The sequence below is a fragment of the Pseudochaenichthys georgianus genome, chromosome 9 (assembly GCF_902827115.2).
Source record: "Pseudochaenichthys georgianus chromosome 9, fPseGeo1.2, whole genome shotgun sequence".
Taxonomy (NCBI): domain Eukaryota; kingdom Metazoa; phylum Chordata; class Actinopteri; order Perciformes; family Channichthyidae; genus Pseudochaenichthys; species Pseudochaenichthys georgianus.
In genome coordinates, this window is record NC_047511.1 from 26,517,850 (window position 1) to 26,542,899 (window position 25,050).

The 25,050-nt window shown below is 38.8% G+C and overlaps 1 protein-coding gene across 2 annotated transcripts in view; it reads right to left on the minus strand.

Moving 5' to 3' along the window:
- The window catches only part of grid2 (glutamate receptor, ionotropic, delta 2), a 607,329-nt gene that overhangs the window by 28,053 nt on the left and 554,226 nt on the right, over positions 1-25,050 (minus strand). For both annotated transcript variants that reach the window (XR_004552792.1, XM_034091023.1), the window contains exon 14: positions 11,185-11,351. Coding sequence is in view for 1 of the 2 variants with exons in the window: in XM_034091023.1 (XP_033946914.1) it covers positions 11,185-11,351 (167 nt within the window). In the remaining variant the exon portion in view is untranslated. The remainder of the gene's footprint in view (positions 1-11,184; positions 11,352-25,050) is intronic.

Genomic DNA, 25,050 nt, shown 5'->3' on the forward strand with positions numbered 1-25,050 from the left:
GATTAGCAACAACATTTTTTTTTTTGCATTATTAGTTTTTGCACAAAATCAGATTGAACAAAAAAGTTACAAATTAGTCATTCGGGACAAAAATGTCCACTTCCAAAAACTGCTCTAAAAGGACAACAGATTAATGTTTTTTAAAACTTTTTGGGGTTAAGTCTTTCAATCAACTTCAGTCCTGATCAAAAATACCAAATGTTAAATTATGTTCAGGATTTTAACTCTTGAACTGCCAGTTTGAAAACATGAATTTGCGTTTTCTATGAAAAACATGCACAAAAAGGCAGTTATTTTACATATATTAAATGTTGGGGGGGGTCGGCTTTTTTTTTTTTTATCACAGTCTTGGATATGTTAAAGATTAGCAACAACATTTTTTTTTTTGCATTATTAGTTTTTGCGCAAAATCAGATTGAACAAAAAAAGTCACACATTAGCCACTCGTGTCCCATCCACTCCCATTATAACCACATATTTTGATCTCTCCGCCATACCGGTATATAATCATGCATTTTATAATGTCAGGGTTTTATATTGGAGGAAAATAGTTCAATGTGTCCCTTTTTACTGTATATCACCAGATGTGACATTTTACCATAGAATTATATGACCTATAAAAACACTGAAGTAATACTATTTTCAACTTTCTTTGAAATCATTTTTAAATCAGCATCAGATGTATCAATGTCAACATTTATTTTCCAAACAGCAAACTGCAATCAACATTCATGAACAAATCAAATTGTCAAAACAGAACAATGATATGTATGAGTGTGTGTTGAATAAAATGAGAGATGGATGAAGATAGAGCAAGTATGTGTGTTAGAGACGGAGTAAGATAGATGGATATAACAAATAATGTGTGTGTGTGTATGTGCGTGTGAGAGAGAGAGAGAGAGATCAGTGAATCCAGTAGAACCTGCAGCAGGGGATTTGGTGCTCTCTGCAGGTGAACTTTTCCCAGTGCACATCCAGCACAGTCCCCTCTTTTTTGTGGAGCCGCTTGCGATTGTGCCGGTGTCGGGGGCAGAGCCGCTTGCGATTGTGCCGGTGTCAGGGGCAGCTGCCGAGGCCTGTATGTCCGCCACTATGGTAACAGCAGCCGGTGTACGAGGTGGATGCTTTCTCCGCATGATTTTTTCAGACACCAGAGATCTCCCCAACTCCTCCAAGAAAAGCCTCCTCCTGAAGGACTTGGCTTACTTCCAGGAGGGATCCACAGCAGTAAAAAGCACAAGTGCATATGACGTGAACAAATTGTCACAAGTCACAGTGATCCCTTGGAGCCCCTCTGTCATTTCCAGGACGACACGCTTTCCCTGGCCCACCTCGGCAGCACTGCCAGCAGCTTTACCGGTGTAAATCTGGCACTTCCAGGCATAGGAGGTTTCAACGTCAGCGGTGATCCAGATTTTTAGCCCATACTTTGCTGGCTTGCTTGGTATGTATTGCCGGAATTTGCAGCGGCCTCTGAAGGGGACAAGCTGCTCATCCACACACACATCTTCACCAGGGTTGAAAAGCTTCGGAAGGCGATGTGTCCACTTCTCCCAGAGAGAGCGGATGGGGGCAAGCTTGTCTTCTCTGTGACAGGAAGGTCTCATCAGCTTGTCGTCAAACCAGAGGGTGGTATTCATCAACCGGAATTTGGTGTGGGTCATTGTGGCACGGAAGATGGCACGTCCACTGTGGTCATCCCAGGGGCTGCGGGTGGATTCGCCCTTCGATTTGTACACTCCAGCCAACATCAGGAGACCGATGTATGCACGAATATCTGTGGCATCCACATCACTCCAGTTTGCCACCGAACATCCCCCCTGCAAGTTTGTCATGTCGACAATACTACTGATGATCTCAGCAGTGAAAAATAAATTGGAGGATTCCACGTCATCAATTCTTGTAATGGCATAACGCGTGGGCCCTGGAACCAAACCTCTGGCAGCGGGAATGTAGCGCAGCGTGTCGTTGTTAGAGGGAGACCAGATTTCACAATTTGTTGATGTCCACCCACTGCCAGAATCTTCTGTTTCCTCTGCAGTTTCAGTGGAAGGGTCAGAAGAAGAAGGATCAGACTCCACTACAAACTCCACATCACATTCTTCTTCTGAGGTTGTTTCTGATTCAGAAGAAGAGTCAAGCAGCTTGCTGGAGGTTGCCGGCTGCATCACCATATCCCTAGCTTCTTCCACAGAGAAGCGCCTCTTCATCTTACTCGCTTGTTGCGTATCACAGGAATGAAACGACCAGCCAGCCAAACTACACATATTTATGGATCTGGCTTTGCAGCCAGGTGTTCGCTTATTGACTTAGTGCATGTATGGCTGTGTATGTTTGTATGCTAAAGAGACATTATCAAATCCTTTGAAGTTCCAAACAATTCTAAACAAAAAGGTCAAGCTGGGTCAAGATCATACCTCTGTTTACCTCTAAGACACATGAAACGGCACAAATGAAAAACAAAATGCCATGAGAGAACACTTACTCCTACATTCTCACACACATCAAAGGTAAAGAGATGAGGGGGAAATTGTGAATGCTGTAAACTGTAAACCAAGACATGACAAGCATGTAATTCAATGTAAAATGTCACATACAGTAAAAAGGACAAATTGAACTATTTCCCTCCAATATAAAACCCTAACATTACAAAATGCATGATTTTATACCGGTATGGCGAGAGATCAAAAGATGTGGCTATCATGGAAGTGGATGGGACATTTTTGTCTAATCTGATTCTGTGCAAAAACTAATAATCAACCAAAATAAATGTTGTTGCTAATCTTTAACATATCCAAGACTGTGATTAAAAAAAAAAAAGCCGAACCTCCCAACATTTATTATATGGAAAATAACTGCTTTTTTGTGCATGTTTTTCATAGAAAACTGGCAGTTCAAGGGTTAAAATCCTGAACATAATTTAACATTTGGTATTTTTGATCAGGACTGAAGTTGATTGAAAGATTTAACCCCAAAGAGTTTTAAAAAATATTAATCTGTTGTCCTTTTAGAGCAGTTTTTGGAAGTGGACATTTTTGTCCCAAATGACTAATTTGTAACTTTTTTTGTTCAATCTGATTTTGTGCAAAAACTAATGATGCAAAAAAAAAAATGTTGTTGCTAATCTTTGACATATCCAAGACTGTGATAAAAAAAAAAAAGCCGACCCCCCCCAACATTTATTATATGGAAAATGACTGCCTTTTTGTGCATGTTTTTCATAGAAAACGGAAATTCATGTTTTCAAACTGGCAGTTCAAGGGTTAACATCCTGAACATAATTTAACATTTGGTATTTTTGATCAGGACTGAAGTTGATTGAAAGATTTAACCCCAAAAAGTTTAAAAAAATATTAATCTGTTGTCCTTTTAGAGCAGTTTTTGGAAGTGGACTTTTTTGTCCCGAATGACTAATTTGTAACTTTTTTGTTCAATCTGATTTTGTGCAAAAACTAATAATGCAAAAAAATCCATTTTGTTGCTAATCTTTGACATATCCAAGACTGTTATAAAAAAAAAAGAGCCAGTCTCCAGATATGTATTTTTGGGAAAATAACTCACTTTCTCTGTTTTCATCATGAAAAAAAACAGCGGTTTCATGTTTTCAAAATGGCATTGAAAGGGTTAAAATCCTAAAAATAATTACATTTTTGGTATTTTCTATTAGGGCGGAAGTTGCTTTAAAGATTGAACCCAAAAAAGTTGTGAAAAAAACCTTTTAATATAATGTTTTTATCAAAGTCTTTTGCAGTGGACATTTTTGTCTCGAATGACTAATTTGCGTAGTCGATTTGTTACACAGTGAATTAAAGACCGATTTGATTTTTTTTTAATTGAATTCCAAAATAGATCGAGAAAATAGCCTTGTTACAAAAATGCAGGCCGTTTGCACCAACACAACCAAAGTTATTGCAAAATGAAAAGTGAAAAATTACCCATATGGACAAAAACGTCCACAGTGATACCGGAGGGTTAATCTGGATGGATGGCTGACAACTCGTCAAATCATACAACAGAAGAAAGGAGAGAGCAGGTGAGAACAAAGGGGAGGCAGGATAGAATAAGAGAGATGGTAAGAGATTTGAAGGAGTAAAGAGGAAGACGAAAAAACGAATGATGACATGAGTGAACAGAGGAAGGGTGTCACATGAAATGAGCAGACAGGGATGACTGTAGATGAGAGACGGAGGTGTTATGCTAAAATGAGTTTGTTTCTTTGAGATGGTTGTCGGCTGTTAGCTCCTTAAGATGAGAAGAACATTGGCTGCTTTGCTGGTTTTAGCCTCAGCATGAGGGAAAATAATGTTCATACTATAGTCAAAAAAGTAGTTTTCCTGTAGTTCCTATGACTGCAGGGTCAGAACATTTTGATGTCAGAAGTTCATTTTTGAAAAAGGAGGATTTATTTTGGTGGAAACATGGGCACTAAAAAAAGTGCAGAACAAACATAGAGCAGGCGTTTGAAGGTGAACGATTGTGTGGCTGCAGGTATATCAATTTCTCCGGGTAGGTGAGTGTCATAGTGATTAGAGAGGCGAGCCTTCAACTAAAGAGCTAAGCTCGGGAACTCATGTCAGCCAACAACCCACTGAAGTGTCCTTAAATGCTGAATCACCTCAAGCTAAAGGTCTGCTGAAGCAGATTGTAATCTGCCTGTAGAGATGAGGAGGAATCAATAGAGCATCAGATTATTATAATTACATCATGTTCGGTTTCGCAATGTGACCTGCTTAAAGGAACGAGCCAAAACTGTCAAAATATCCAAAACACCAGGTGCAAACTGACCTTAGCTGCAGCTTTTACTTTATTTGTCCAAATAACATTACCAATTGTGCAAGCAGGAACGTGACTGAGTGTAATTCAAGAGCAAAAACACTCAGCAGCATCGACCCGGTCAGAGATGTGCACCGTCTTCTAATTATTCTCTCTATGTGTGTTTTAGTGTAAAAAGAAGCTGACCCCTAACCATATATCAATACCGTGGAAGGTCTGTTTATTCAACCACAGACAGCTGGGGTTGCCTTGGACACAAGACATATTATTGTAGCACTGGTGGTGCATATTTGAGTTTGTTTTTGAGCCAAATAATAAGAGTGAGCCATTGAGGTATCTCCATTGACTTTAGACTGGGTGTTTTAATTGCCTTATTTTAAAGCCAGATATAAGTGCTTGTATCCAGGTTGGATATTTGCAACTTTTCCCAAGATTTCCACTTTTCTTGACACATTTAACAGATGGGAGAACATATTGTTGAACCATGTCAGAAATCCATCAGAAAAGTATGTGGATTTTCTCAGTATACTATCTGTGACACTGACTGAGGTTTTTGAGAGCTGTGATGGGCTATAGAAAAAGGCTTGGCTCATTGGCTTAAGAGTTTTTTGTATACATACAACAATACAATAGTAAGATAAGGTACTAAGATGTCATCAAGAGAGATTGTTTAAACCAAGGTATGGCCCATATCCATATTTGTAGGTAGAACAATAAACAAAGTGTTGCTATATCGAAGCTTAAAGAAAGGTGTACGATTTTACCAATGAGTCTTCGGCCCCTCAAGCAAAGTTTGCAAAGCTTAATTGTTCAAATTAGCACACCCAGGGTTCAATGTCATACACTTTGTCAACAAAGTTTTCATTTAAGCACCATTAAGCCTCAGTGTGTGGGTGTACTAGAACAGATTATCAAGCTGAACAATGGTAAACAACACAGAGAAGTAAAACAGTCATTAACCATCATTTGCACTTTGAGAGCTAAGGGAGAGACAGAAGGAGAGAGAGACAGAGAGAGAGAGAGAGAGAGAGAGAGCGAGAGAGCGAGCCACATCCCCATCATTAATTGTGATTAATTAAGATTTAATGAATTTACTAAGTGTGTGGGCTGAGTTTTACTTTGATTGATTGGTAGGAGAGTGACAGCTTGTGAGAGCTTTGACAAAGACAGAGAGAGAGAGAACACAGTGCTGGGACATGTTTAACAGTTTATAAACTAAAAGCAAGAAGACTTAACACTACAAAAGGATCTTACCGGCTAACACAATTAGATTAGAATTATAGAATTATAATTGTTTGTCCTCTGGAACAATGTCAGTGATTAAAAAACACTGATACTGTAGATGCACGCTTGTTACCACACACCAAATCCATCTCTCTTTTCTCCCATGGATACTGATTTAAATGGATTGAAATTAGAGGGCTTCAGAGCCTCCAACCAGACTTGAACTCACTGTGAATGATTGTGTGTGTGTGTGTGTGTGTGTGTGTGTGTGTGTGTGTGTGTGTGTGTGTGTGTGTCTGGTGGAGCGACAGACGCCTTGCTTTTAAGTGTTGGCTTCGTTAGAAGGAGCCTTGATCAAGCATTATTTGGATTATGCAAGAAAGATGTTATTATGGTACTACCAAGAGCCTTGAAAAATAATGAACAGACTTTTTCAAATAAAATAATCTTATAACTGGTTTTAAACCATTGTAGTGTTATTTAATAATTGGTGAATGGAACATTTAAGTTAGAAAGTAAATAATGACTGATCTTGTGGGAGATACCAGAGTCATACTTGACTCATGCAAAAATAAAAATATTTTTATTTTTCAAGTGTTACCATTGCCTCTGGCAGTCAGAGAGGATGAAATTGAATATTTTAAACAGAGCGGATTCAGGTAACAATAGAGATTTTGTAGTGGCTACAAGGACAATTAGAGAGACTTTCTTGTAAGAACATTACATTACCTGTATTGACAGCTCTTGACAAGTAAAGTCAATTTCACCTACAGTTATACTAACAAAGTGGTCCTTTAATAATGCTGTGACAGAGAGAGCTAACAGTGTGTGAGCGGGGATAACTCACCTTCTCTGCAGTCTCTGTTTACAAGCCTTCTGCTGGGACTAAAATACATGATTTACATGAGCAAAGGCAGCTTTAAAGCCATTTATATATATTTTCATTCAATGGGGCAATTTGTTTTTTCTCTATAATATACATTTCAAAAGAAGAACTCCACTACGATTTTTCATTATATTTCATTTCAATGTTTGCAATAACCAAACTTCAGTCAGTTCATCAACAGTTTTTCTTAACGACTGCTGACAACTTCATTGTCATGAGTGCTTCTATGGTAAAACGTTGTCTGAATACTGAACGCATCACAATCAAACTGTTTCATGAGTGGTACACAGTTTACTTTGTATTTACTGGGACCCATAGCCCTTTAGTATCACTTATCACCATTAGTAGAGGATTACTTTTTATATTAGTAATAGTCGCAAATCACTTTTACCGGTAGGATTTCAATAAATCGTCTTTGATAGGATATCAAATTCATGCAAGAAAAGTCTCAGATTGTAGAAGGAAAGGATGCATGGATTATTGGATTTAAGGCTAATATAAAGACAAGGGAGACACATTAGCTGGGTTACGGAGCAAATCAGCCCTTTTGACACTGTCACATTACTCACATGAAACCATAATCAACAATATAAAAATATTTAGCACGCCCTCTATGGAGATTTAACACAAATATGTTCTCTTTATGAAAAATAACGAGTTTTCAAACCATCAAAAAGTTCAATTTCTTCACAGCTACAATATCCAGACGTATTTGGGGTGCAATCAGAGCTAATAGCTGATATCCTTGCTGTGATTACTTTCATAAAACCTATGTCAGAATAATTACAAGCCACAAACAAACAGGCTAATGTCATTCAAACAGAATGAAGCCAGCATCTGCTGCAAGCTAACTATAACAATATAACCCATAGTCTCATGTGGTGTGATATTTCTGCGATTGCGGCAATGACTTGTCGCTGTTGTGTATGTCATTTGGCCCCTCAAGCGTACCATACAGCACTGCCATGGTCCCCACAGAAATACAGGGTACCGGACCATCACTTTATTTTAGAAGCACTCAAATATCAGCCCTTAGGCAAATGATGAACACTGGCCTGCAGCCAGGTCATAAAAACAACATGAATGTTAGCTGGTGATGAATGTTATGTAACCCTAGTAAAATGAATATGGCAGATGAGGCCCTTTTTGCTCACCGCATTTGTGCATAAATTGGAAAGAAAAATGTTTTATAATAAAAAGACTGACCTTGATATCTTACCAAAAAGCATGTTATATGATATAAACTGTTTTTCTGACATTTATCATCCACATTTATTTAATTTGTTGCACTTTGTACACTGAAGATGGTGTCAAGATCGAAATACTGCAGTCCTGAACATAATATCACACACCTCATCTATCTTGCAATTCAATTGTAAAACGTAATTGTGTTCAGTATGCACGATAAAATGTCTGGCCTGCAGCTTATCTCCTTACACTGCAGCACCTCAAGATGTCCACCTGGTAAGGATTAAATCTTCCATTTTAAATGCTCACATCAATGCCTGAAGACACTCACGGAAATAAATAATATATGCCCGGGAGAGAAGGCTTATTCTTTCTCAAAATCTTGCCCCTTTGGCACTTCAAACAACTCGTCAGTAGCTGTCAGTTTAAATTAGTGGACTAGTTCTTTACACTACTGTTTTCTGACTCTGATAAATCTGCAAACGGTCTCCATCAATCACAGAACAGCAGCGCCAAAACATACAAACATGTACACAGTAGCATTATATTTGTGTGTTACATTGCTGCTATTACAGTGCTGACAAGTAGACACAAACAAACACGCACACTCACTCACTCACTCACTCACTCACTCACTCACTCACTTCAGTTCTTAGAGAAAACAAAAGGGTTGAAAACGATTAAGTTGTAGCAGTCTGTCTATTCCTCCCGTCATCGCCCTTCTCTATTTCTCAAAGTGTCAAAGCAAATTCATTGTTTTTCATCTCTGTTATTACCTCCAGGGACCTTTAGATAGTAAACACATCTTAAGTATCCAGAATGTACCCACCCACTGATAAACAAGCACATAAAGTAAGTAATGAAGTTGCAGATTCACTGGATCTGGACCTTTATCAATTACTAGTGTAAATTAGTGTTTATGCCAGTATTTGAGTGTCTTAAATATTGAAGTACAAATTATGACCATAAAGCAAATGTTGAAGGTTAAGTTTTTTGATGTACTTTAGTTCTTACCTACATACTCAGCTGGGGCCAAGTATCTATATTTGCAGGGTACATTTTAAAGTACTCCACGAGGCTGAATTTAAAACAATGACAAGACATCCTAAATTCTGCCTGAATGAAAAGAAAAACAGCTTTGAGAAGAATCCAAACCAATGACAAACAACGTATTGTTGTGATAGACGAAAATAGAATTACATCCATCTGGAATATGTTCTTCTAAAAGCAAATACAGAAAAGCCTGAGGCCGCAGTCAATATATATGTTCTGTCATTTCATAGACAGACATGCAGGATTAGTTGAACAAATATAAGAGAAACACCTGAGAGAGTATACTGATAGGAGCTACAGTATCTTACTGAGACGGACTGTACTTGCAAGGTATCCTCAAAAAATACAAATGCTCCCTTTATAATCGTAGGGTTGTTGCTATGGATAGAGATTATGATGGACTGTAACTCCATTAAAGGTATTGTATGGAAAAATACCATAGAACCCATAGCATTTTTTTTATTTAAATGGAGGTGCTATAGTTGTGTTGTAATCATTGCGTCTTGTGACTTGTCATGACCACGCCACCAAAGATGATGAGTGAAACATTTGTCATCATGGCATCAGGGCATGGATCGCTAATACAATCCCTGTCTAAGCCTTTTTCTACCAAATGAATCTGCATGACACAGAATGTTTGCATAAAAAAATGATTGAAAAATCTCAGCAAATATAAACAAAACAATTGTATCTCGGTGATTATTTTTCTCTTGATAATTTCTGAGTCTGTTTTCGTTTGAACTATGGGAAACCAGTGGGAGTAAACAGTTTGAAAGTGTCTTCTCACGAGTGTGACATTTCCCCTGAAATAATAGGAGGGAATTGAAAACATGGCCTGTCAATTAATTGCTTGTTTATTTTAATAACAGCCATGATAGGCAATATTCTGAGGCGCAACGCTCCATCGGATGTGGAGTTATAAACAGACAGGCGTGCGCGCACACGCGCACACACACACACACACACACACACACACACACACACACACACACACACACACACACACACACACACACACACACACACACACACACACACACACACACACAATTATATGTAAAACAACACTGACAGACTATTTTATATAATTTACAGCATAATAAAGGCATAGAACATTATTTTTTTTCCTTCTTTTGAAGTGATGATCTGAAAATAAATAAATGTTCTTTGTTGGGATGCAGGCAATATCTTATGTGTCACAGACACATATCACCTCATATGACTGAACCTACAGTATGGTGATGTGGTTTATATCATACCATTGAATTAAAAAGAATGAATGGACCCTCAATATTGCACAGCACATATAGCAGATGACTAGCATGGGAGAAGATGACTCAATGACATCGGTGCATTGTTTGAATTAATAACCAAGCTTCCTTATAACTATGACGGACACGATAAGTAAGGAAAGAATGAACGGATAAAGGTGCTGCATGGGGCTTCTGTCCCCACTTTCTGCCCTAGAAATGATTTTTTATCATTATTACCATTATTTAGGGGCATTATGAACACTCCTGTATCCGAATTCGAGCATCCCTGCACTGGGTCTAATAACCAAGCTTCCTTATAACTATGACGGACAAGATAAGTAAGGAAAGAATGAACGGATAAAGTAATGAATTATGTTACATTCTTGGTCAATGACTTTGACAGAACAACCCCACCCCACCCCCCCAACGATGCACCTTTGCAACAAGGTGAACAGCTGGGATCATTTGGATGCATGCACACTGTGAACTGTTCAATTGTTTGTGATTCTGTGTTGTTAGTACACTTACTGACAGTGTGTTAAGCACTTTAGAGTGCATGATTGTATGGAAGGTGCTATGCAGAGATATAATGTGAACCAATGGTTTATGCTGATGTTAAGCAAGCTAGCTGCAGTTAGTTGTGACAATGACTATTTTCTGCAATTTCCTTGGTGTCTGGCTCCCGAGCAGACTTTTCAAGCAGGAAGATGGGCATAGTTTACAGGAGTGGCCACACAAACTGAAGACAATATGAGTAAGATGAACAGGATGGAACAAAAAGTGTAGTGTGTTGTTTACAAGTCTTACCTCTGGGAGAAAATGTCCCTGTAGGGGCTGCCGTGCTGCATGGCGATTCCATATCCACGGTCCGGTGCATTGCTACTAACAGCATAGAAGGAGCAGTCCTCGTCATTATTAGCAACATATTCCAGCACTGCCGCATCCCACACGAAGCCAAATCGACCATACTTCACCTGGAAGAAAGAAAATGCATTTACATACAGTGGGCACAAATTCAGAACGGTGAATATCCAAAAACATGCAGTTGATTTATGGAGCAAAAGCCCTGTTTAATACACCAAACATACAGTAAGTGGAGGCATATGCTACCACTGTTCGACCAATATATTTGTTAAAACAGTGTGACATGCTGACTTTCACTTGCAGCAACATTTTATACGCATCTATTCTTTGTGCATATCTTTCGTTTTTCTTGGCTAAATCTCTACTTACAGAGCATGTTTCTGTACCAACTGTGGCATATACTGTATATACAATTAGCCAGTTATATAAACAGTATTTTAAGGACTTTAAATCAGTCTCTAGTTGAAGCCTCACCACATATGTATGGTTGAGAATAGTTTTTTAATAACGGTTTGGTATTGTTCCTTAGACCTCGTCCGCTGTGTGTCTTTGTTTATGGGATGAAATATGTACATTCATCATAGGCAATAAAGGGTGGTTTCTAACTCACCCCGGCATACAGATGTTCCATTACACACTGGCGTAAAGAAATGCAACAATATTACTTGATTAATCTACTGCAGGACTTCACAGCAACCATATGTTAAAAGCAAAAAAAGCAATAATGGTTTGTTGGCTTATCTTCATTACTTTGTGGGTATACGATATATTTATGTCCTTGTTTAATATTTTTGGGCAAACTGTAGGTGTGTGTACAATTTGAGCTTGCAGCCTTTATTGAGATCAAGTCAAAGTGACCCAAGGTGAGAAGTTTTTAATAGAAAATAAGGTGCTTGTTAACATGGCTTCTTGTTAACATTCAATGAACGTTAGTTTTAAAACCAGAGTGAAAAGTCGAGAATAATCAACCTGGATGTGATATTCACATTCTCTCTGCCAATTCACTCAAACGCTTACGCACACCATGTGGACATTTGTGTGTCATTAACTTTAATGGAGCTATATTTAAATGTTCAATACCCCCTGTCTTCCCAGATTGTGCTTTTGTGTATGTGAATGTGGGTGTGTGTGTGTGTATATGTGTGTGTCACTACAGTTGGCCTATGACTGAGTGATGGGATGGCTAATGTCTGAGAACCGCCAAGACCCTCTCAATGGGTAATTTCACAGTTTTTAGTCCTATGCAGTTTGTGTTCATGTGTATCTAAGTGTGTGAGTGATAATTCACAGCAGGAAATCAGAATGGCTCATTCTGCTCTTGAAAACCTCAAAGAGCACTTTATTACTTTAAAGAAAAATGTTAACGCATTCCAATTTTAAGCTTTTGAATTGGTAAGATTATGGGCTTTGTGTGAAAAAGAAAAAAAGATTGGAATAGCTTACAATTGCATATAAGTCTTTCTCGTCATTTGGGTAAAAAATCAAAACACTGAAAGATAATTATTATGCACAGAATGTATGCAGTGACCTCTAATATCAGCCAAACTGAAAACAGAACAAAGCTCTGGTAATCCAACAAACATGTACAGTCTTACGGCCCGTCCACACTACAGCGTCGACAGCTTCAATCTGCCCATTCACTTTGAATGGGGTGATGTCACGTTGCCTCGCTGTTTCGCCAAACTGAATTGTGGGTAGCATAGCGGTCCGTCTCTGACGCCGGAGTAGCCAGCGCCAGCCAATCAAATCCCGTTTCTGAAAATCTGACAGCTCAAGCCCTAGCCAATCAAACCGTGTCTAAGCTGGGAGAGATATCCCGCCGTTCATTTCTATATTTCAAAAAAAGATGGAGGAGAAACTAACTATCGCCGTAGCAAATCACCCGGTTTTGTATGACCAGACCCTCTTCACCTACCGGGATACAAACCGGAGGAACCAGGCATGGAGGGAGGTGGCAGAGACAGTGGGTGAAACTGGTAGGTTTTGCGGATTATGCATAATATGTCTTTCAGAAGCAAGGACATAATGGAATTAATGTTTTTCAATGACTCTTGAGCCATTTTAGAGAATGCTGAATGGAAAGAAAATAAATCAGACTTTGATACATACAGTACTGCTTATTAAAAAAAAAGAGATGACATTATGAAAAAGTACAAAATGGGTATGAAATGGATTCCACATAAAGTGATATAGAGTGATGAAACTGAGTGAGAGTAGAGAGAGTACTGCACATTAGAGAGTAAATATGGGGGAGGAAGGGTTTAAACGCCTGAGGCTACAATTTTGTATCCTGCATTGTGTGCTTCCTATAATAAGTCTCTTTTGGTTTCACTGAGTTCCTTTTTAAGGTGGCTGCCATGTAAGTGATGTAAACTTCAAATTGTGGGGTTGGGATTAATGTTATATAATTAACTTTTTCAGCCGGGGGATTTGGGTTCGTTTTAAATGAAAATTGTTTAAGATCTACCATAATTGATATCACATAACTTAATAATCACAGCGTTTCTCAAATATTAAATCCAAACCTTTTATTAAGTCGCTTTGGATAAAAGCATCAGCAAAATAAAATGCAATAAAAGTAATAATAATTAAATTAGAATCAATTAAATAAATAATCAAGGCAACATAGCACACAAGCAAATAAAGAAGATAAATGATCCCTACAATGGAGCCTGTGAAAAGACATGGTCTTGCCTGCAGCTGTGTTTCATTAATGGAGACAATGTACCTGGGAATAGGGAGGACTTGATTTGATAGCAGAACAAGCATTCTATATGCAATCTGTTTAACATTGTCTAAATTAAACATTTGATTAATTAATAATGAATTGATTGCTTAATAAAGTGACGTGTTAAAGGTCAGCTTTGCCCCTGCTGTTGAATTAACTCTGATTATAATTGTATTTTTTTTTTAAAAAACAGCTCACATGAAAAAGACTTGCACCTTTTTGACAGCTAAGAGTTTCAAATCCGAAAAAAAAGGTCAAGGTAAAACTGTTTACTATTCTTTTTATCTGCACACGTCTCAGAGTATGTTAAATGTATTTAGTTTTTTTTGCCTTTCTCTTTGTTCATTGTTCTCCTTTCCCAATGCATTAGAAATACTACTGCACTGAAGTGTCTGGCACTCACAGCTCACATCCCTGAGGTCTGCAGCCTGCCTTAGTCCACACAATGAAAAGAAAACAGCAAGAGGGTAGAAACTTAAAGGTGACATGTCATGCTTTTCCGGTTATTTCCCGTCCCCTTGTGTGTTATGAAGGTTTTTATGCATGTAAATGGTCTGCAGAGTCAAAACCCTCAAAGTACACCATGTAGCGAGTAAAACTCTAACACAGAAAATACCTCCCCAAAACGCCTCGTTGGAGATACGTCACTGTCCATTTGATTCTTCCGGGTACATCATGATGTCATGTCGTCCCCGGAACGAAATGGACCAATCCGTGGAGCCGTTACGTTACGTCCGCGGAGCCGTTACGTTAAGCCCCCGCTGATTGGTCCAAATTGACCAATCCACGGACTTCCTCACACACAGCAGCTTTAGACGAATCTTCCACCGCTTCCAACGCTTCTCTGCCCATTGACTTTGAATGGGGATGACGTCACTTTGCCTCGCTTTTCGCCGAACTGCATTGTGGGGGAGCGAAGCGAAGATTTCCAGGATTTCCAGGATTCAAAAGTTGAGCAATGTTCAACTTTTGAAGCTGAGCTGGAAGCGTCAGCCAATCAAACACGTTTATGCAAATCTGACAGTAGAAGCGCTAGCCAATCAAACCGCGTGTAAGCAGGGAGAACCAGACCGCAGTTCATTTCCTCATATTCCAAACGAGAAATTACGGTAGCAAATCACCCGGTTCTTTACGATCAGAACTATTAACGGGATACAAACCGGAGGAACCAGGCATGGAGGGAGGTGGCAGAGACAGTGGGTGAAACTGGTAGGTTTTCGCCTATTTGGGGACTTTATATATATATATATATATTGCTCGCATAAAATCCCCGGTTTTTTGCTTTGTATGTCGGGGGCGGGAGATTCATGTGATTGGTTGTTGGTCGCATTGCTCGCAAAAAATCCCAATAGAGTCTGGTTGCAGACCGCAGCAAGGAGGCGTTTCCTATAGGGGCGTTTCCTATAGTGAACGACGGGAGCCGGCTCTCGCCCGCGAACGAGACGTTTTTTGTTTTGTTTTTGCGGAGGGATCTAGATCGGCATGAAGGCACATTATGCAATGTGCAATGTGGACATTATCCCGCTTATTACACATGGCCACATTCTCAACAAAGTAACGACATGACTCCCAATAATAATTGAAATGCTTTTATGGATTTAGAAAAGCATTTGATCTCAAAGCACGCTCCCCTCTCCTGCAGGGAGAAAAACTATATTTATATACTTTATATAGGTTGATACAGTAGCCCCTTTTTTTAATAGTTTTTATAGGTGTTGCCATCTGTTTTGTGTAGCGTGGTTCTACAAGCAAGTCAATGCATTAATTGGGTGGTATCAGAGAGTTACACGGGTCTGTAAATGCAATGAAAACAATTGGCCACAGCAAATAATTTATATTAAACATGTAATTTTTACTTTTGAATACTTTAGTACAAAGGATGTCTTGAATAATTTAAGTGATATATGTGTACACATATAAATCATTAGTCAAAACAGGGCTACATTTGATTTAATTAAAAGGTATAATATGTGGTAAACTGAAGAGCCCTTTGGGAGCCGAAAGAGCCGGCTCTTCTTGGTGAGCCAAATGATCCGGCTCAGCAAGAAGAACCGGAATTCCCATCACTAGAACAATGACTTCTTCTGCGAGGATTTATAAAAGCATCTGGAATCCCTTAAGTTGCTATTGGATAAAAAAAAGTTAGGAAACGCCCCTATAGGAAACGCCTCCTTGCTGCGGTCTGCAGCCAGACCCATCTCAAAAATCCCCAAGCTGTCAGACATGCCCAGCTCCAAGATTTTCAAGATTTTTGAAAAGCTGCTGTGTGGACGTACCGTCAGTGCAGGCAACTCTGCTGATTTCTCCTCCCTGGCTGCAGGCTGATAACAGACACTTGGGATCGCGGCGAAATTCTCTCTGCAGACCCATTCTCACAGCGTTTATCAACCTTTTTCTTACTCAATATCAAGCCACACTTATTGTTTTTACTTCGGCTGTGACTTTGTGTGTGCTCAGCTGTGTATCGCTAAACAAGGAAATCACACCTCCACGGAGCTCAGCGCGATTCAATCGGAGCACACTGGGCTCACAGGGAGGGGGGGGGCAAGAGCTACAATGAGCCGTTTAGTGGAGAGAGTGAATACTGCTGAATACACATACTTTACAGAGATGCTGTATGTGAAACCAATGTGATTTTGGAACATTGAACAATGTAAATCTATTCTAGTATACCTCAACAATGGAATTATGATCAGTGGAAATGGCCATGACATGTGACCTTTAAACTCAACCTCTTATTTGTTGCTATAGGAAATGTAAGGTCATTGACAAACAAGATGGATGAGCTCTCCTGTTTGTAAAGGACTCAGTGGGATTATCAGCAGCTTTATATGCTTTGCAAGCTTCTTTGCATGCACAGTGTAACCTGGCAGTGGGGCTCCAATTAAGGTGCCATCCAGGCTACACTGTTTACATGCACCTTTGACACCCTGCGATTGAGTTTCTGCTGTCACTGAAACTAATATTCCAGAGAATAAAACATATCCTTAAACATATCCTTAAACTAGAAATTAAATAAGAAAAATAACTACAAACAAACATGTAACAATGCTTACACTGGCTAGGGTCTCTTAAATACAAAGGAACAATTCATGATCCCAAAAGTAATAACAAATTATTCTCTCTTTTACGCTTTTGTTGCTCAAATACATTTTTCTTATACTGGAGTTATGGAGGCTGGACCTCATTTGGATAGCAGCTGTTCAAAATCACAGGTCAACAAACAAACAGAGATTAGAATAAGAGTTCAAATCAAATAGGGGTGTAGAAGACAGAGTAGCATTAAAGGCCCGATGTAGAATTTAAGTTCATAGAAGTAGCTTGGCTTGTCAATAATATATCCATGGTCTGTGTGAGTTTATAGTAATTACAATGTACAGAAATGATAGAAACACTTCGTCCTATCCTCACTGCCACTAGGAGGTGAGTAGAGCGACAGCATGAACTAAACAAAGAACACAACTAATGACTTCTGGATATAAGTTTCCTTAAACTCAACACACAAAACAACATACTTATACGTATTTTTAACTTCCTGCACAATAGCTAGCTGTTGCATCTGTTGCTGTGATCAAACATACAAATGTTAGCTACTTCTCAGTGGAGTAGTTTGTCCAACTATAGAAGGGAACAACTTATCTCTGATTGAAATGTTGTGCTAAGCGCTCAAACAAATCAACACATCCAAACATACTTTTTATGAATATAGTTCACCAGGGGGCTATGTTCATAAGGTGTTTTAATAGCTTAAGCTCATCATACAAATAGGGGACACATGGGTTTTTGCACTTACTTTATTCTTAGCATCTAGAGAAATGTTAGCTCTATTATTTTCAGTTGCATTTGAGAATTACTAGCAAATATTTTAGTACTGCAGAGAATAACTGGTTGTATTTGTGAGCCTCTTTTCAAGTGAACTCTACATGAAATGTGTTCAGTCAGAGGTTTTGAACCTGTCAGAAAATGTCTGTGCACTGAGATTAGGTTATCATGCCCATGCAGAATTTATATTCAAGCACCGCCTCAACACTAAAAGCTGCATCCTAAATATGTCCGTCATATAACACACACACACACACACACACACACACACACACACACACACACACACACACACACACACACACACACACACACACACACACACACACACACACACACACACACACACACACACACACACACACACACACACACACACACACACACACACACACACACACACACACACACACACACGAATCAAGCTTCAAACCTGTCACCAAACAGTACACTGTTGCATCACTGTCCTCTAACTTAGATGTGTTTGATCTTGAGGAATGAGAAGTTGAAGTGAGACAGAAACAGATAGAAAAGCAACAGCTCAGAGAAAAGCTCAAATCTTAAGCACCACACACACACCAATATATGTAGAAGTCTTACTAATTATTCTACATTGTTGCTAGTCTTATACCTATCGCACACACACACACACACACACACACACACACACACACACACACACACACACACACACACACACACACACACACACACACACACACACACACACACACACACACACACACACACACACACACACACACACACACACACACACACACACACACACACACACACACACACACACACACACACACACACACACACACACACACACACACACACACACACACTTTTCAGGCAAGGGGCGGGAAACTGTAAATAGGGAATACTTGAAAACAAAGTAATTTTTCAACATTTTCAGCAATAATTAATAATAGTTTTAAATAATATAAATCTATGAATATAATTCACATTGATCTAATATATCAGAGGCAAGGCTATGACTAGAAAGATACAATTTTTTACATAATTTGAATTACATTCAGTGTAACAGCCAATGTAGATTTGATTGATTATAAAATGTAGGGCAGCTGAAGTTTAGAATAAAGTCCTGTTATAAAGTTAAACAAATATATTATTCTCTTCTACTTAACCAATTTCTCTTGGTTCTCTAAACTTAATCACTTTAGTTTTTAAATAGTATTCCCTAAAATCCTCGAAAGAAATACACAAATAAACACTTTGGATCAACAGGGTTGTTTACAAAGTCTGAATTTACCGAAAGTAAAAAAACATTTTCAAAATGAGGTCAGTCTACATCCTCTTCCTCAGCAGATGAAACTACATTTATGAATAAATAAAAGGTGAAGGGTGAACTTTGGAACTGCTTCCCTGAAAGAAAACCACCTATACATGTATATGACATGCTCCTGTAGCTGAGCTCACACACACACACACTGACTTATACAACTCTCTCTGGATGTTATTTTCCAATTATATGACAGGACCGGCCCAATGAGGGTCTAGGCGGGTTTCAAGGGGTCCTTCTATCTCATACATAGTTCAAACAGTTTGGCTTCAGAGTCTTGCCATGCTGAAACTTCAAAAAAGGCTAAACTACTCCAGGGTCCACTCTCTCTTTTTGCTCAACTCTGTCTTTTTCTCTCTCCTCCCCTCTCTCTGAGAGAAAACCCTTCAAGGGACCCAACATGCAAAAGGATTTTTGATTCTTCATCTTGCTTTAAGTTTAAACTTGAATATATCAAAAAACGTCTTCTTCCTCATCCATAAAAAAAAATTACATTTTAAATTACAAACACTTTTAAAGTGACACATAACAAACTGTCCCCTGATGCAAAGTCAGTTTCTTAAATGTTCAGTATTTAGCCTTAAAGCAATGGATGTAAAATGTTTCACACATGGGAGGTTCTATCCAGCGGGAATACACTGATGAAGTGGCTGCAGAAGAGTAAAAACTTCAGATGAAGATTCATGGCCATAATAACGAAAGACATTTTTGCCCATATTCTTTTTGCATAATTTTTTCATTTAGCAAATTGTTCTCCACATGGATTTGTGGTGGCAGAACATATTTATCCCCACAGCAGGCAACATAGTGCATTGCCATAATAATATCACAGCTTTAAACAGAAGGAAATCTGCATCTATAAAGAGAGACTTGGCTTTTATAATTTGAAATTGAAAATTGCACGACAGTCTTTCTTCTCTGACATCATTGCCAAAAACAAAAACAACGCACGTGCCTTGTTTGCTACCGTTGACAGACTAACAAACCCCCCACTGTCAGTAGCCTCTGAATTTTTATCCACTGGGCCTGAAAGGAATTTGCCTCCTTCTTCACTGACAAAATTCAGAAAATCAGACAAGCAGTCAGTGCCTCTGCATCAGGTACAGCAACTTGTTGTCCATGTGTCCACCTAATATCAATTAAAACACCATGACACAATTCCATCAGATTAATGATAAAAACCTAGAGGACATTATTCAACTTCTGAAATCCTCCTCCTGCTGCCTTGATATTATCCCAACAGGGTTTTTCAAAAATGTTTTTCATTGCATGGCCTCAGATCTACTTAATATAGTAAACAAATCTCTTCACTCAGGTGTTTTTCCATAGGCCCTGAAAACTGCAGTCATTAAACTGCTCTTAAAAAAGCATAATCTAGATGCTTCAGTAATGAACAATTACAGGCCCATATCAAACCTCCCATTTCTAGGTAAAATCATTGAAAAAGTTGTTTATCAACAGTTGAGTAATTTCTTGCATTTCAATAACTGTTTCGATGTGTTCCAGTCAGGCTTTCGACCAAACCACAGCACTGAGACTGCTCTTGTTCAGGTCTTCAATGACATCCATTTAAACACAGACAGTGGCAGAACTTCAGTGTTAGTATTATTAGATCTCAGCACTGCGTTTGACACTGTTGACCACAACATATTGCTAGACCGACTAAAAAACTGGGTGGGACTTTCGGCAACAGTTCTAAATTGGTTTGAATCCTACTTAAAGGACAGAAACAACTTTGTTTCTATAGGTAAATACACATCTGAGTTGACAAATATGACATGTGGGGTACCTCAAGGCTCCATCTTGGGGCCTCTTCTCTTTAACATCTACATGCTACCACTGGCTCAGATAATGAAAAACAACAACATAAGGTACCATAGCTATGCGGATGACACACACACATTTACGTAACCATTTCACCAGGAGACTATGCTCCAATTCAAACACAGAGTAAGTGCATTGAACAAATCAATGGCTGGATGTGTCAGAACCTTCTCCAATTAAACAAAGATAAAACTGAGGTAATGTTTTTTGGAGCCAAGGCAGAACGTATAAAAGTTAGCGCTGAGCTTCAGTCTGCAATGTTCAAAACAACAGATAAAGCCAGAAATCTAGGTGTAGTCATGGACTCTGACCTGAGTTTCAACAGTCACATTAAAACAGTTACTAAATCAGCCTACTATCACCTAAAGAATATATCTAGGATTAAAAGACTAATGTCACATCAGGATTTGGAAAAACTTGTCCATGCTTTTATCTTCAGTACACTGGACTACTGTAATGGTGTCTTTACATTTCTCACTAAAAAATCAATTAGAAAGCTGCAGCTAATTCAGAACGCCGCTGCTCGAGTCCTCACTGACACTAAGAAGGTGGATCACATCACTCCTGTTCTGAAATCTTTACACTGGCTTCCTGTATGTCAAATAATTGATTTCAAAATACTGCTGCTGGTTTATAAAGCATTGAATGGTTTAGGCCCAAAATACATTTCAGAACCATCCAGATCTCTCAGGTCTTCAGGGACTGGTCAGCTTTCTGTCCCCAGAGTCAGAACTAAACATGGAGAAGCAGCGTTCAGTTATTATGCTCCAAATATCTGGAACAAACTCCCAGAAACCTGCCGGTCCGCTGCAACTCTTACTACTTTTAAATCCAGGCTGAAGACTTTTATTTTTGCCGCTGCTTTTAATTGAACTATTCATATCTTAAACTGCACTGTAACTTTTATTCATGTATTTTTTGCTTTTAATGTTTATTTTATTATCTTTGCTTTTTAATGACTTTTTTTAAATGCTATTTTCTTAATGTCTTTCATTTTTTGTAAAGCACTTTGAATTGCCTTGTGTTGAAAGGTGTTATATACATAAACTTGCCTTGCCTTGCTTTGATCAGGGCTTGATATTGCTGATGTGAATAAAAAAAATGTGGCGTGATGAAAAATGGATTTAGATGTGGCATTCGACAATTTTCATGACCTGGAGCTTATGTGTATTGACAGGCAGGCTAGTCTGTAGAGTTTGATGAATCAAGCTTCAAACCTGTCACCAAACAGTACACTGTTGCATCACTGTCCTCTAACTTAGATGTGTTTGATCTTGAGGAATGAGAAGTTGAAGTGAGACAGAAACAGATAGAAAAGCAACAGTTCAGAGAAAAGCTCAAATCTTAAGCACCACACACACACCAATATATGTAGAAGTCTTACTAATTATTCTACATTGTTGCTAGTCTTATACCTATCGCACGCATGCACGCGCGCACACACACACACACACACACACACACACACACACACACACACACACACACACACACACACACACACACACACACACACACACACACACACACACACACACACACACACACACACACACACACACACACACACACACACACACACACACACACACACACACACACACACACACACACACACACACACACACACACACACACACACACACACACACACACAAAATACCCTCACAGCACTACAAATGGTTATGTTTATCCTTAAGCCAGCTGGCTTTGTCTCTTGGCTTGCTCCCTCTCTGTCTCTTTTACTTGCATCCCACATGCTCTGTGCTGCCTTGTTTGGGCCTCATTTGACAAATCAGAGAGCATTACAATGAGAGGCTGCTCCCCAGCCAAATATTCCCCCAGTCCGCACTGGCTGGCTTCCTGCAGATATGTGAATATCTGAATAAAGATAAGATTAGGTGAAAGCAAATCAATCAAGGCTGGGGAGAGGGAGATGGCATGTCCCCCGACGCATCAAACTGCATCAATATACAGTACGTGAGGAAGGTTGTTTCAGGACACTTTCTCTTGAAAAGTGCGAGGAGAGTGAGAAGCGGGAGTGAGGAGACATAGCGTATTTTAATATATATTGGGATGTAAAAAAAAAGAGTGGCAAAATAAAATGATAGCAAAATTATCAACAGGTTAGAATCAAATATGATGAATATAATTTAAAGTACTTTTAATTCTTTTTTGGGTTTTCAAGACTTGAAGCACCAGACCCAGTGTTAGCTTTTCAACGTATCACACTTAATATACTTAATAGATTTTGACTTATTATTTGGAGTGTACTACACAAATGCAGCTCTATCTTCTCACACACCAAGTAAAAACTGCTTTACTTGTCATTCTCTCATCTTTAATGATTAATCATTTCCCTCTTCGAAGAAAGACAGTACATAAAGACGCTCACGGCCAAATCTCAGAAGATGAAAGCCTAGCACGCAGGTGGCAGCCGTCCCTCATGAGGTGTTCTGTCTGACTGCTTACTCTAGTGATAACAGTCTCCTTCATCCCCTGAGACGCAATATGACAACTTCTTCACTCCCTCCTTTCCTCTTTGTTTTTCTCTGTTGTTTAATTACCCTCAGCTGTCATTAGTCGTCTTTCTTTCTCCAGGAAGATGGAGCAAAAAAAAGGAGAAATTAATCGCCTATTGCCACACTGTATGCAAATCTTTTCTGAAACCCTGTTAAGCTGATGAGAGATGTGATAGTGGAAGAGAGGAGTAATTGGAGACAGATGTTGGAGAGACGGATCATCCGAGACGGATCAGTGAGCCAAAACTAAGATGCCGTCCTTAATAGGATCTGGCAGAAAAATTATTACTTCTCTCTGTTTCCTTTTCATCTTCCCTTTGTTCAACTATATTTTTCATAATGAAGTCTTATGTTACATTTGCTTGCCTCTGTTAAGTAGACTCACTCCTTTTTCATGCGGTCTTGTGTACTTGTTTTCTCAATCAGTTCTCTTGCACACACAAATTATGTGTATGTGTCTGCCACACTGGTATCCCCGTTGCCTAGCAACAAGGCAACATAACAGGGACCTACAGCTGACAGTCCAAAATAAAGACAACTAAAAAACTTGTCGAGCTACTTATCAAGTGACATGTGAACAGTTCAGAGCAATATTTCTGCGATGTTTTGATATAAAAATGTTGCAACAAAGTTAATTGAACATATTAAAAAAGTAACAGCCAGAAGGGTACCCAGAGCGGTCTCAATAATTACTTTATGAATGCAAAAGTCACCAAAGGTCACAGATTTAATTGAGATTTGCCAGCCAGTGAGTGGAAACACAATATAAACCAAGAACTTGAAATGCAATATTTTACTCCCTGTCTGCAATAAAGAAAATCATTAACCTGGCATTTGCTAAGTTATTTTTATGATGGTATTTATTATCATTAATAACTTATACTGTGAGCTCCCACATTGAGCTCCCACAGGATAGTGATTTTCCAGAACAATCTTTGCTGCATGAAGCTGCTAATCTGATGTACAATGTTGCTGTAACCTGGGCAGAAATGTCACATACTTCAATAAAGATGGACAATAATGTACTCCTGTTATTGATCCTGGCTTTTGATAAAAACACATACAAGTGATTGCTATGGAAGGTTAAGGGGAAAATCACAGCGAGGGCTGAATACATGTCTCATAACAGACAGGACTGATTCAATATCATATCAAAGTGGGTTGCACAGTCAAACACAATAAAATGACACCAATAATGACACCAACATTTTAAAATGAATTGCTGGCAGTTTCCGTGCAAGATGTGATAACATAACATGCATCACTATATTCAATATTTTTGTCACCAGGGGGACACAGGGAGGCATTAAATGACCCCATCATTATAAATCTGGTATGTCTTTAAGATGGATTTAAATATGAAACGCAAAGACAGAGTTTGTGTTTTTGTTAACTAGTGAAGAAGGAATTCACTATGGATGCGTTCCTTAGATTATGGCCCACGTTACATGATATGTAAAATCAAGCATGCGTAATCATATCTCAAATTATATGTAATATTAGTCAAAATAATCACAATTACATATATTTTGTATTGTTCAGCCCTATTTAGACAGTAGTATTAGGCCAGGGGTCTGCAACCTTTTTGACCAAAAGAGCCA